The sequence below is a fragment of the Clupea harengus genome, unplaced genomic scaffold (assembly GCF_900700415.2).
Source record: "Clupea harengus unplaced genomic scaffold, Ch_v2.0.2, whole genome shotgun sequence".
Lineage (NCBI taxonomy): Eukaryota > Metazoa > Chordata > Actinopteri > Clupeiformes > Clupeidae > Clupea > Clupea harengus.
The window spans coordinates 21,974-37,480 of NW_024879729.1; the positions used below are offsets into that span (position 1 = coordinate 21,974).

Genomic DNA, 15,507 nt, shown 5'->3' on the forward strand with positions numbered 1-15,507 from the left:
TGACCATTTAGCAGACTAACTGAGTGTTCTTCTCTAGCCTGAATCTTTTGACATCAAAGGACATTTGTCTTCTGACAAAATTGGACAGCTATTCATGCAACATCCATTTAGAGGACCATTGACAACCCAGCCCAATTTGGTTTTAACTGCGTGTGGCCCATCTTCTACTGTTGACCACTTCCCATGCTTCTAAAGCCTTTTGAACATTGCTGATTATCAACAACTTCAGATTGGCTCAGATGGTGAGAAAGTTCACCTCCCTAAGGATATCAGAAAACTCTAACCCTGTGATGATGTCTGAGCTCACAGGCTTCTTCTGGGACATAGTTCGGAGCTAGATATTGGCCAATTGTCACTTAGGAAAAACTCTGGATTCCTTGAACATAGAAAGAACCTTTAAGTTGTTCAAAAGACTTAACTATACTTCTATAGAGAATAACAAAGGATAGGAAACAGAAAAAGCTACTGCCCAATTAGGCCAGTTTACATTTGGGATCCTCCAAAAGAGAAGAATGTAGCTAATGTTTGTTGATTGAAGAGAGTGTAAGAGCATCCACTAACCTCAGTTTCTGCAGTCTGCAGTGGGAATCCTCCAGTAAAGCACACAGCTGAGTCACTCCCAAGGCTTCTGGTATGCGCTCACTCAGATCCAGCTCAGTCATGAGTAAGGGGTTTGAACCCACAGCTGAAGCCACAGCAGCACAGGCTTCCTCAGCAGCACTCCCCTTCAGGAACCTGTACAAATAGAGACAATAAATATATCTGTTCTCTGACACAAAAGGTCACTGGTAACTGGTACTTAAATAAAAAAAACATTACAACTTCTGCCAAGGCAGCCTTTGATTGAAATGTAAAAAAGCAAACTGAGCAGTCACATATGCGTTTTTTTCATGGGAAAGGAAGCACTGCTACCCACTTTTTTTTTCTATATTTTTTTTAAATTATTTTGCAGATCAACAGGGAAAGTCTCAGAGAACGGCATGCCAATCGACGGGTTGGCAACCACTGGCTTAGCGCTATGAGTGAGTGGAACTTCAGGTCTGTCTCAACAATGTGTGGCCACCATTGTTCAAGATTAAACCTGAATCATGATCAAAGACTGGGTCTCCAATATATGGTATAAAATGAAATACCATTAACTGTTCTACTAGAAGACCTCATATATACTCGTAAAAAGAGTTTCATTATTTAATAGCCACACCTTGTATGTCATGTGAGGCATTTGAAACTTTTTAGAGAATAGCAACACAGCTTTGTAATATTCTTAGTCTTGATATACATTTACCTGAGATTTTGCAGTGTACACTGCGGGTCCTCCTTTAGGTCTAAAAGCAGTTTGACTCCTGATTCCCCTGGATCATTTCTTCTGAGATCCAGCTCTCTGAGATGATTGGGATTTAACCTCAAGGCTGAAGCCAGACTAGCATAGCCCTCCTCTGTGATACTGCAGTCTGAGAGTCTAAAGTGATAATAGAGTCATAATTTAGTCAAGGCAAACACAACAAGACATATCAGTGTATTAAAAGTCAGACCATTTTTGTAGCCAAATTGAAGGGATCAGCAGTTGACGTGAGGTATATTGGATGACAGAGCATTTGAAAGGTTGAAAATAATGCACACTGAGGTGGTATTACCGCCCAAAACGCAGTTCACATTCTAAATGCATGGTGCTATGGTCAAGGTCTCAATGTTAGTAAAATTATTTTGAAACAAATACTCAGGAATAAACATCTCTGAGTCCTCCAGATTTTCCATGAAACAGTTTGTGATCTTGTGGTTTTCTGATACTCTAAACATTTTATTTTCATCTGAGCATTTGTCCAAACTATACTTCATACAAGTTTTGTATGTCAACATAGAAAGAGAAATCTTTAAGTCTATGTATGTCTGAAACTTTATATGATTTTAGAAGTGTGTAAGAAACACTGTTCGTCTGTCTGTTATAATGGGGATACTTTTCGCTAAAGCATATTTCATCGAGTAATGAAAAAAGTACAAATTATCCCACATAACATTAGGGAATACTGAAGAATCAAAATGTCTTACCTGAGTGTCTCCAGTTCACAGTTTGGGTTCTTTAGTCCACTACAGAGTTCTTGAACCCCAATATCTCCAATACTGTTGTCACTGAGATTCACATTTTTCAGTTTTGAGGATGGTTTGCTGAGGATACATGCCAGTGCTGTACAGCTCCTTTCAGTGAGCCCACAGCTATTGAACCTTAAGGGGAAAACATTGAGTTAATCCACCCCCCTCTAGGGACTGAAATGTCTAATAGCAGTGGAAGATTTCACATGAATTTATTATTTGATTGCTCAAAATGTGCATTAACAAGTTGGTTGGAAACCCAGCTAGTGTCATTAACCCCTCCCTTTCTGAGAATACAGACTGCCGTCATACTTACTGAGCCTTCTTAGATTCCTCCACTACTGGCTGCAGCCTTAGGAGACCTTCATCAGATCTGATGTACTTCTTCAAGTCAAACACATCCAGGTTCTGTTCTGATGTCAGCAGCACAAACACTAGAGCTGACCACTGGGCAGGTGACAGTTCAGCTCCAGAAAGTGTCCCAGCACTCAGGAAGTTCTGGACCTCTTCCACTAAGGAGTGATCATTGAGTTCATGCAGACAGTGGAAGAGGTTGATCACCCTTTCTGATGAAGGAACCACCCTGATCGTTTCCTTAATGTAACTGATTGTTTCTTCATTGCCCATCTGATTTTGTCCTCTCTGTAGTAGGCCATGCAGGAGAGTCTGGTTAGACTCCAGAGAGAGGCCAAGAAGGAAACGGAGGAATAGGTCAAAGCGTCCATCTTCATGCTCCAAAGTTTTGTCCACAGCACTCTTGTGTAAGATGATCATGGATTCCTCCATTGAAGGAGACCAACTCCATATCCATTTCCAAAGCTGAGTGAATATTCCAGGAGCTTGGTGTCTGGATATTATGTCATTCCTTTCAATTGCCATCATTAGAAACACATACAAAGCTGCAAGATACTCCTGGACACTTAAATGCATGAAGCAGAACACCTTATCTTGATAAAGCCCCGATTCTTCTCGAAAGATCTGGGTGCAGATGCCAGAGCATACTGCTGCCTCTCTGACTTCAATGCCACACTCTATCAGGTCTTCTTCATAAAAAATCAGATTACCCTTCTCTAACTGTTCATAAGCCAACTTTCCAAGATCAAGGATAACTTTCTGGTTCCACTGTGGATCAAGGTCCTGCACATTTTCAAACTTGCTGCTCCTCTGTTTGGTTTGAAAGATAAGGAAATAGGTATACATCTCTGTCAAAGTCTTTGGAATCTGTCCACCTCCTGAAGAGCCAAGAATCACCGTAAGAACAGTAGCAGCAATCCAGCAGAACACTGGTATGTGGCACATAATGTGGAGGCTCCTTGATAATTTGATGTGAGAGATGACTTCGCTGGCAAGATTCTGATCACTGATCCTCTTCCTGAAGTACTCCTCCTTCTGTGGGTCATTGAACCCTTGTACCTCTGTGACCCGGTCAACACAATCAGGCGGGATTTGATTGGCTGCGGCTGGTCGAGAGGTAATCCAAAGTAAAGCAGAGGGGAGCAGATTACCCTTGATGACATTTGTCAGGAGTACATCCAATGAGGTGACCTCTGTCACATCAGTCAAACTTTCATTTTTCTGAAAGTCTAGTTTGAGTCGACATTCATCCAGACCATCAAAGACGAACAGCACTTCCCTTGGCTGAGAAAGGTTAACTGCTTTATTTCTGTGAAAAAGTGGTGGAGGAGACCCATCAAAGAGAGTTGTTTTTCTCTCATGAGGTTGAGCTCCCTAAAAAGCAGTGGAAATATGAAGTGAATATCCTGGTTTTCTTTTCCCTCTGCCCAGTCCAGGATGAACTTCTGAACTGAGACAGTTTTACCAATGCCAGCAACTCCTTTTGTGACGACACTTCTGATTGGTTTGTCTTGGCCAGGTAAGGGTTTAAAGATGTCACTGCATTTGATTGATGTCTCCTGTCCAGCTGGTCTCTTGGATCTTGACTCAATCTGTCTGACTTCATGCTCTTCATTTACTTTTCCACTTCCTCCCTCTGTGATGTAGACCTCTGTGTAGATCTTTTCTAGAAGAGCAGAGCTTCCTTGTTGGGGTATTCCTTCAAAAACACTCTGGTACTTGTTCTTGAGATTTCTTTTGAGCTTAGTCTGACAAACTACGTCCAGCTCATCTATTTCAAAAAACAAAATAAAACATAACAATGTTTTGCAAGCCACTGACACTGTGGACAAACAAATCTTTGTTGTTTTCCTAATTTTAACTAAACAAAAAGTGGAAATATGAATAAAGGAAGAATCCTTACTTTCTTGCAGTTTGTCAGCGAGATCTTTCAACTTCATATTCCTAAGGAAGTGCAGTGCCATCTTCAGAGCCGATTCTCTGACATCACTCTCATCCTCCTCTTTACTTTCAAAGTTTTCTTGGTAATCTGGACTCAGCATCCACTTGAATCTCTTCAGCTCATTCTTCACCAAGGTGATGATCTTCTTCTCTAACACCTAAAGCACAAATACCTGGTTACGCTCCATAGTGCATTACAGAGCACTGATACACTACTTACATTTACCTTAACCCTACACCTGGTATATGTAAGTACAAAGTAATGTTCTATTTCTTAAGGATTCTCAGTGTGACATATTCTATTACACTGCATGTATTAGCGTCATTACAATATTAAAAGGCCTCTGTGAAAAAGTGAGACAGCAAATAATAACAGAATGCCAGGTAGCTAACCCTCCACACATATTAATATGGATTATGCGTATATATCATCATGACTGGTATTGGATTTGTTGTGGTGTACATCTGTTTAAGAACACTGTAGAAACATGCTGCTGAATGAACTATATATAGGGTAGAGATGTCAACTACAGTTGCATCTAAAGTACAACATGTCAGCTGGACCCTGGGAGAGAGTAATGAGATTAAAACCTACTGCATGACCAGTGCAGAACATTAAGACAGACAGTGGATCCTTATGTAACCCATGACTATATGTTAACAATGTTGCAGAACATTAGAAATGAACAAAAAAATGGAAAAAAGGACTGAGCCCTTCTTACATGAGACAGACGGTGGAGCCTATGACCACATTTAAAAAATAACCACTCAGTGAATTTCCCCATATGATCAATTCATAGACATAATAATAATAATAATGATTCAATTTTGTATAGCGCTTTTCTATATACCCAAAGTCGCTTTAACATTCTAGGACAAGCAAGACAAGACAACAGTAAAATATAAGAAAAAGGGTCGGACAAAACAGACAAACAGAACATTATATATATAAAAAAGAAAAGTAGCAACTAAGTCTATAAGACATATATAATAATTAGTGCTGTCAAACGATTCAAATATTTAATCGCGATTAATCGCATTTATGTCATAGTTAACTCAAAATTAATCGCTATTAATCAAAAAAATGTATCTATTCTAAATGTCCCTTCATTTATTTATTTTTTCCATCATTTTATTTTTATTTGAATGCCCTTATCAACATGGAAAAGTGGATTGGCTTGCTTTATGCAAATGTTTTATTTTATTGAAAACCAACATTGCCAAACAGGGCGGTACAAAATAAAATTATAAAGTGCACATTTCAGGTAAACAAGGACTCAGCCTATAGTGCAGTTAAACCATGGCTTAATATTTTCTTTTTTTCAAGTTTGCTGGGAACATAGCAGTCAGGCCTCTTATTTCAGAAACAATGAACCGTAACAGTTAGGTTACCAATAAAAGGTAAGCCTACTACTTCTTTGCTTTCAGCCAGCTGCCTGTTGACATTTTCAGACAACAGTGAAGCTCGCTTCATTTGCACAACACAACTTTTAAAAGTGAACTTTCCATTCAGAAGCTTTCCATCATCCATTTCGCCGTATCACCCTCACCATTCACTCAAACCGTAACATTAGCCTACACAGTTTGCGAGGCCAAAAAGAACGTTAATCTAAAAAAATAAATAAAAATAATCTTGCGATAAAAAAAATTAACGGCGTTAAAATGGGTTTGCGTTAACGCCGTTAATAACGCGTTTAACTGACAGCACTAATAATAATGCATTATATGAACGCTTGTCAATCCGAAATATTAAATATCAACTCACAGCAGCCCGCTTTATCCCTTATATGTATTTGTTGAACATGGACTGTATTCTCTTTTCCTGGTAAAGTACTGATACTTCTCTAAAGGTCTGGGTGATAATGCCAATGTGTACTGCTTCTCTGACATCAATGCCAGTCAGGTCTTTTTCATGAAAGATCAGACTGCCCTTCTCTAACTGGTCATAGGCTAACCTCCCAAGAGCAAGGAGACTGCAGTGGATTCACAAGGTACTCTACATTTACATTTACATTTAGTCATTTAGCAGACGCTTTTGTCCAAAGCGATGTACAAGGGAGAGAACAGTCAAGCTAAGAGCAATAAAAAACATGGTGTAACAATAAATACTACTTTACATTTGCTGCTGGCTACGCTAACCATCGCTGGCTGTTCTGTTGTGTGCAGTGGACTCACTGGTACTGTAACCATCGCTGGCTGTTCTCTTGTGTGCAGTGGATTCACTGGTACTCTAACCATCGCTGGCTGTTCTCTTGTGTGCAGTGGATTCACTGGTACTGTAACCATCGCTTGCTGTTCTCTTGTGTTCAGTTTTCTCCATTGCTGTGAACTAAAAACTACGCACCAAAACCTCCACTGCTGCCTGAAACTCCCTCCCTAATAGATTGTAAATGTTTACAGTGGATAAAAAGTGAATATCAATCAATATGGAAATATACACTATATCTTACACTGCTAGTACACTGCAAAAACTGCTTTTCTAACCTAGGGTTATTATTCTTATATTAAGATGAAAAAATCTAGTTGGTCTTGTTTTTAGCAAAATTGGACTTACCTAGTGTTGTCTTGATAAGGTTATTTTGACCTATTTCAAGCTAATATTACTTGCGCTGCCTTGATAAGCACATTTGAACTTAATTTGAGTTCTTTAACACTAGATATGAGACCTTTATCTTAAAATAAACCACTTCAAGTGTGGTAGTCTTATTTTAAGCAATAGTGTCAAGTTGAAAACGTCTCATTTCAAGCATAAATTCACTTGTTATTTTCTTATTGCATTAAAAGGTCATAATTCAAGTTATTTTTAACTAGATATGAGTTTTAACAACCACTTAATTGCACCATGTAGTAAAAGTGACCTAAATCACTTAAAAAACACAGTCAAATATACTTGCGATACTTGTGGATTACCACTGATCACAAGATGCTCAGTCAGAAATGTTGTCATAAACCACAAGTTCTCCTCAAACTTGGTGGCAGGATCGAATTCACTCGAACGCACCCAACACATCTCAAACGTCGCTTGAGCTGCATGCCAGTGATGTGAACTGAAGCAAGTACAAGAGCTGTGCCTTTCGACTTCAAAAGCTAAAGGTAAGTTAACATCATTTAACCTCTGCCTACTCTGGTAATTCGTCAGCAATATTGAAAACAAAAATGTTTGTAAAAGACCAAGACCTCTGGTTGAAGTTATTAACTTGTTAGCAAACAAAGCTAGCACACTTGGCGTCAGCTAAGACAGCTAACCTAGCACAAGAATTCATTGAAGCAATGTTGACTGAGCTAACGTCTCTCATATGTTTTAAACTAGTGCCAGGTAATACAATGTCAGAAAGTGTCCCTAGTAGTGTTGTCTGTGAAAAGTAAGCAAGTTCAGAGGATTCATTTAGTGTGAATGTTGGTGATATAATAGCTAGTAGCTGCAGTTAGCTCTTAGCTTAGCTTTTTTCTTTCTGAAAGAGTAACAACCCTTTTCTTTAAATTACAGATGGAGCAATTGGACAAGACAACACAGTCACTTCTGGAAGGTAAGTTTATGATAGTAGATATGATAGAAGATCAGGGCTCTCAAGTTTTGAAGACAGGCAAGAGTGGCATATCCCCCCCCTGACCACACCCCTGGCCCGCCCCCATTCCGCCCGCCCCGCCCCTGCCGTATGCCCACAGACTAGCCCCCCCCCATATTATTATCATTAGTGTTTTGTTGTTGTTAATAATTGCTCATACTTACAGAAAAGATTTGACACATGCAGGGGACTAACTATAGGAGGTTCGGCTGGGCCCGTGGGGTGTTGGGGCCCGTAGCCGGGCCCAAAGATATACATACGTCTCTTCGCCTCTCAGATATGCTTGTGTTCAAAGACAAACTGTTATTGCACTAGCAACAGTGTCTAATGCTGTATATCCTTTTGAAAAGGCAAATTTATCTCCGTCATGGTTTTTATTATTTCTTGGGGGAAAATAGTAGCAATTTATAACAAGCGTTCACTAAGGGGGCCCGTCATAATATCTTGCACCTGGGCCCGTCATGACTACGTTACGCTACTGGACACATGGCACTGACAATTCAACCAATTACAAAGTATTTATTCAATTTTGGGAGAGAGAGAGAGAGATAATTATGACGTGTTGTTTATTGTAGGTGTTTGTTGCCTTTTTGGACTCTTTTTTGTCATTTTTGGTGTTGGTTCCCATTATATATGCCATAGTCATAGAATTGGATGTATTAATTAGGAAAGATGGTATTCATTAACATTGTAGTCAACCTTATGCATTTAAATGTACCTTGACCTCTTGCACACTCATCTCTGCAGTCACTGGCAAGTCAAAGTTTTTGACTGTGCTGGTTGACTTCAGTGCCTGCTGTTTGGCCTGATGCCCCTTACTGCCTATGTGCCTTGTCACATCCCGCACACCTGGATGGGCACAGGAGTTCTCTTGGCGGCAGATAGAGCACCAGTAATATGAGCTGGTGCTTCCTACAGTAATAAATGGCCATTTAGTGGTCAAGTCAAGTTGTCATTGCTTGTGTCAAACCATTGTGAATTTGTTGTAACATTAAAACAGGAGACGACTTACTCTTTGTAGAAGACTGATGCTCGGAGCTCCAGTGGTTTCCTCAGGTGAACGAAACTTTCGGAAAATCAATCACGCGCAATTCCAGGATGCTTTATTTTCATTGGTTGCCGGATTAAATCTTACCCAGATACAACAGATACAAAAGATACGTTTTTTTTCTGATTGGCTATTGTGTAGCCCATTTATTTTTTTGATTGGTTGATAAGTGGCACCTCACGGCAGAACTCCAGGGGATTCGGGGAGACGGGCTTGATTCCTCCATGGTGAGGGCAGCGCGGCCAGGTCATGTTTGCGCGCTGCGGCACATTAAATAGCCTAAAGTTTTTTTCAGCGTGAGAAATACGATGTGTGGCGGGAGTGCGTGACTAAAGACCGAAAAGAGTGACTGTCACGCTCACGCTTCTGGAATCTCTCATGATACTGATGGGATGCTACTATGTGTTCCAGTTGACCTATTCCAAGTGTATTGCTAGGCTATTGTCCAATATACAAACAGAGGCACTCAAAGATTTTATTCACGAGAGTGACAAGACGACAACATATAAAAAGGTGCTTGCTGACTGTCAAGTATTCATCCAAACCTAGTCTGTCTCTCCCTCTCTCTTTGTCAACCTCCTACTGTATGTCACTCTTCTGTATGTCACCCCCCCCCCCCCAACTCTTTCTCTATATGTCTGGAGGTCAGGACAGCACACAGTAACACAACGTCCAATGTATTTCCAGCTACATTTGTCAATGATTTGTTGACTGTTTGATGAATTCTGACTGTTTGATGTGTTGCTGAATTGTCATCGTTTATGTAGATGTCAATGTACCTTATGTCTGACAGTTTACTTAAATCATTATGTGTAATATGTAATTAAGTACATTTAAGCATTCTGATGCCTAATATTGTTCACTACTGTCAAATGGCTGTTATTGGCTTTCTTCATTAACAGGCTAATAAAACAGTGATAAATATTATGTTGTGACAAGTTTCCTGATTTTAAGAGCTTGTGGTCTGATTTTAAGTAACTTGATGCTTAAGAAGTACTCCAGGTTTGAGTAATAACAGACTTCTTTGGAAGATACTAGATGACTCTTTTTTAAGATTTTGTGGTTTTATGTAGAAGCCTGATTTGTCTCTTATTTCAAGTACTAATGCCTCAGAAGTTCACTAGATTTGAGTGACATCAGGCTTATTTTGAGGTAACTACATGGTTTGAAATGAGTGGAATTAGTCTTATTTCAGGACATTCTGTGCTTTTGGAGTAATTTTCTTATTTTAAGAAATCTTAACAAGGCAAATTTGCTTAACGCACTGGCAGCCAAATCTGCTTGTTTGAAGCAAAATTATGCTTAAATATGTAATAATTTGTCTTAAATCTAGAGGGGCATTTTTTGCAGTATACCACTCAGAAGTTTGGAATCATGCCAATTTCTTGCATTCTTGCAGTTCCTCAGAACAACCCATAACACTTCATGTGAAGGGGTGGGCATAAGACTGTCATGACACTGTCATAACCATAACATGACACCCTTCATGAACATGAGGGAGTTTTTATGAATGTTTATGACTGTTGTCAATAAGTGCCACCCGTCATGAACATGAAGATGACCCATTGTTTCAGCGATCAAAACGTAAAAATTGTGAAGACATTGATGACAAGGTTAGATATAATGATTTCTGATTGAAGCAACATTGTTGTGCATGTGTGTGTGTGTGTGTGTGTGTGTGTGTGTATGTGCGCCTCTCTTTATCTCCTGGTTAACGCTGGTGTGTGTGTGTGTGTGTGTGTGCCTCTCTTTATCTCCTGGTTAACACTAGTGTGTGTGTGTGTGTGTGTGTGCCTCTCTTTATCTCCTGGTTAATGCTAGTGTGTGTGTGTGTGTGTGTGTGTGCCTCTCTTTATCTCCTGGTTAATGCTAGTGTGTGTGTGTGTGTGTGTGTGTGTGTGTGTGGTGTGTGTGTGTGTGTGTGTGTGTGCCTCTTTTTATTTCCTGGTCATATTGATATATTCAGTAACCAGTAATGACTTTCTCTGTACAATCAGTAACACCTTATTTGAAAGGGTTGACATGAGAATGACATGACACTGTCATAACCATAACATGACATAACAGGCCTCATAATTAAACTTATATACTTATAACTATAACTTATGACTATAACTGTGAGTCATTCCACACTTTTGAGTGGTGGTGTATATTACTAATTATGAACATATACTCCATAGCAGCACTGCATTAAATGTGTGCATCAAACCTGGAATATGTGCTTCAGATCCCCATGTTGACTCTGGGTGAACTGGTCACTGACAGCATCTGGTTTATATTCCTCCATTTGGCTTCTGGGGATGGAAAATCAAAGTGAAGAGTATTGTCTTTAACTAGGGAGCAAACATTTAAACAACTACCCTTTACACATCAACAAAAACACAGTTGACCCTGATAAAAACTACTCAGCTTGCTGACTGATGTACTTTGGTGATATATTTGGCAACACTGTGCTGTAAAACCTGGTCTTACATTTCCTCAGGGTTTCGAGCCTATATCAGAAACCTAGTGACTGAGTGGCTTATGAAAACAAAAGATGTGCTTATTCCAAAACCATACATCAAAACCTGTTAAAAACCTGCATCATGTGCCTTTCATGAAGAAAATATATCCAGATGTTTTTTTCCCTCTAAGATTCTTTCCCTCTGAGTCTGCACTTGTTCTGTCTGTTTTATGCTGTAATGACTTATTTTAGAAATTTTGTAATTTGATCTTTTAGGGTTTGTAGTCTGATTGTATACTTCACAAATACTTTATTGGGTCTAAATTTATCTCTAAAGATTTGCTGAGAGATTCTTTATTTCCTGGCGCAATATCTCGTGTCAATACACTTCATGTTGACTATCGTGACAGTACAGCTTTTTAAGCTTTAACTTCATAAGTTGGAAGTTAATTAGTCACTCCTCTGACTGGCCCCTCTTCATGGACACACCAGTGGGTGTAGGTGACGGAGATCTCTCCTGATAGATTTGTCTATTGCATTAGAAAATAGCACCCATGAGTACGCCAATGAGCTCTTAGAATTATCAGAGTTTCTTTTTTTCTTGACTAAATATCAGCTTGATTCAAAAATGTATTATATGTTGACTTCCTAACATACCCTTCCTAGCTTACCCTTGACATGAGTCTGTTTCATGGACTTGCCTTGATGCATCTGGAACATCTTCATTTTGGAAGTTGATGCCGTGCTCTTTTGACTGGTCACTCTTCATGGACACACAAGTGGGCACAGGTGATGGAGGTCTCTTCCGACGGACGTGTCTATCGCACAAAATGGCACCCATGATTTACTACAGAGGCATTTACACCCAATATCATCTGACTGACTATTCTTCAAAAGCGGAAGTTGGAAGAGGGAGTGTTGGTATTAAAATTAAAAACAATTACAAAGTATTTATAGAAAGATTGTTTGTTTCTTGACCAAATATCTGGTCGTGACACTCTTAATTCACTATTGGTTGACTTTAGGGCTGAACGATTAATTGCATTTGCGATTTAATCGCGATATGATAGAACGTGATTTTCTAACCGCAACGTTCGCGATTAAAAAACGTGGTCACAAAAAAAAATATATATATATATATATATATATTTTTTTTTTAAGATGGTGCATTTTGCACACAGTGTTTAAAAAGTGCATGCCTAGTGTTTATACTTAAAATTACTTTTTTTAAATTACTTAAATGCACAGTGGCAAAGCAACCGATTTGTTGTTCTTGTTTCTGTAATGAGCAGTTAAATAAAAATTTAAAATGTGGGAAAGAATATTTTACACTAAATGTATCTAATATTGTGTTGGTCATATTTAAATCATTCAATAAGTTTTGTTCGGAAAAAAAGAGGATAAAAAAAAATTCGCTTATCGAATCGCAATATTTTGGTAAAAAATCGCAATTAGATTATTTTCACAAATCGTTCAGCCCTAGTTGACTTCCTAACAAACACTTCCTAGCTTACCCTTGACTTGAGTCTGTTTCATGGACTTGCCTTGATGCATCTGGAACATCTTCATTTTGGAAGTTGATGCCGTGCTCTTTTGACTGGTCACTCTTCATGGACACACAAGTGGGCACAGGTGATGGAGGTCTCTTCCGACGGACGTGTCTATCGCACAAAATGGCACCCATGATTTACTACAGAGGCATTTACACCCAATATCATCTGACTGACTATTCTTCAAAAGCGGAAGTTGGAAGAGGGAGTGTTGGTATTAAAATTAAAAACAATTACAAAGTATTTATAGAAAGATTGTTTGTTTCTTGACCAAATATCTGGTCGTGACACTCTTAATTCACTATTGGTTGACTTCCTAACAAACACTTCCTAGCTTACCCTTGACTTGAGTCTGTTTCATGGACTTGCCTTGATGCATCTGGAACATCTTCATTTTGGAAGTTGATGCCGTGCTCTTTTGACTGGTCACTCTTCATGGACACACAAGTGGGCACAGGTGATGGAGGTCTCTTCCGACGGACGTGTCTATCGCACAAAATGGCACCCATGATTTACTACAGAGGCATTTACACCAAAAATCTGACTGACTATTCTTAAAAAGGGGAAGCTGGAAATGAAATGTTGGTATTTAAATGTAATACAATTACAAAATATTCTTATTTTTATTTGGGTATTCAAATTCAGGGGTCTGGAGCCAGAGCCATTAGACTGGATTCCTGGCCTTTATCTACAGCCATGACCAGATAATAAACAAAACAAGTAAACAAATAAACAAGATAGATAAACAAAACTTAATTAGCCCCCCTTGTCAAAAGGTCCCGAGTACCTTCAAAACTAAACTGTATAAGTTACCTGTAGTCTGGGCAGTTTTGAATAAATATTATATCATATTAGACTGAATGAATGACCTTACTTTGAGCTCTATATGTTATTTGCATTTCTTTCAAATGACTTATACTTATACACTGTTGAAAAAGGTACTCATATACGTGTACTTGACAAAAAATATATAACATTGCAGTTATTGTGGAGATTATTGTGGTAAACCTGATTATGTTCAGTGGACTGTGTCTCATTCAGAATTCAGATTAATGATCAATATTTGTGTTCATTTGATCAAAGTCATTATACAGTGTAGGCCTATGTTGTGTGTTTCACCAGTGTAGGCCTACAGTATGTCATGTGATCAAAGTCATTATACAGTGTAGGCCTATGTTGTGTGTTCCACCAGTGGTGCTGGACAGTGACTGCCTTGCTGTTATGAAAAGGGAAATGAACCCAGAGAATTAAAGAACACAGACAGGGTTTAAGAGTAAGCTATTAGAAGGAGTAGGCCTCTACGTCCACTAAAAAGCCCAAGAGCCACAGACACACACGGACATATCAGCTTCATTTAACATCACACATAATTCAGATGATGCATTACCTCTGTCCCTCTGGAGCATCTCCTGGTGTTTCCATTGCTCAGCTTCTCTTCAGGGACACACAACCGCCTTCAGTAGAAATGAGGAATCAACACATTAATGTATTTGAAAACACAAACAAAAACAGTAGCTATTTGTTAAAAGGTATCTGTGACCATACCTGCATAAAAGTCCCATGCTATAGGGGTACGCTTCCCTAACTCCCAGCAGAAACTACGGCCGATAAGAACGTACCTTTATTTTCTTCTTTTTGATCTTAGAAATTAATGATTTCAATAATAAAAAAGCACTGTTCAATAGCACCTCCCCCATTTTCCTGATTGATTCCTTGCCTTGAGTGCAACCTGCACTACCGATGTAATAACACATTTATACTGACACTGACACAAGATTGGCGCCTGCACTCGCTAAACATTCTGACAATGGCTTTTAAAATACTGATGGGGAGATGACCTTTAGAGGAGCAGACAGGGAGGTCAAGCAGACATGGTGTTCAGGTTGTTACCTGGTTAAAACAGGTCAAGCAGACATGGTGTTCAGGTTGTCACCTGGTTAAAACAGGTCAAGCAGACATGGTGTTCAGGTTGTTACCTGGTTAAAACAGGTCAAGCAGACATGGTGTTCAGGTTGTTACCTGGTTAAAACAGGTCAAGCAGACATGGTGTTCAGGTTGTTACCTGGTTAAAACAGGTCAAGCAGACATGGTGTTCAGGTTGTTACCTGGTTAAAACAGGTCAAGCAGACATGGTGTTGAGGTTGTTACCTGGTTAAAACAGGTCAAGCAGACATGGTGTTCAGGTTGTTATCTGGTTAAAACAGGTCAAGCAGACATGGTGTTCAGGTTGTTACCTGGTTGAAACAGTCAGACGCCAGTTTGTAAAGAGTTCTCACAGAGAAGCGGTAGGGCTGAAGTGCCAAGTACCAGTGAGAGACTTTGGCATTGTGGTCAGTCAATCAATCAATCAATTCAATCTCATATAGCGCTTCTCTAAATACCCGAAGTCGCTTTACAGAGTCCAGAGTCCAGTAGTCATTCATACACAGTCATACCGGTGGTGGTAAGCTACATCAGTAGCCACAGCTGCCCTGGGGCAGACTGACAGAAGCGTGGCTGCCAATCAGCGCCTACGGC

General features: G+C 39.4%; 1 protein-coding gene across 1 annotated transcript; it reads right to left on the reverse strand.

Annotated features, from left to right (window-relative positions):
• Window positions 1-356: 356 nt before the first annotated feature.
• On the reverse strand, window positions 357-15,226 carry LOC122130094 (NACHT, LRR and PYD domains-containing protein 3-like). Its single transcript, XM_042704778.1, is given in 14 exon segments — window positions 357-426; window positions 709-735; window positions 1,286-1,459; window positions 2,047-2,220; window positions 2,405-2,864; window positions 2,907-3,731; window positions 3,734-4,303; window positions 4,346-4,541; window positions 11,207-11,291; window positions 12,142-12,258; window positions 12,985-13,101; window positions 13,360-13,476; window positions 14,378-14,444; window positions 14,881-15,226. Coding segments are annotated over 13 exon segments (2,967 nt in total). The 5' UTR covers window positions 14,413-14,444; window positions 14,881-15,226.
• Window positions 15,227-15,507: the final 281 nt, after the last annotated feature.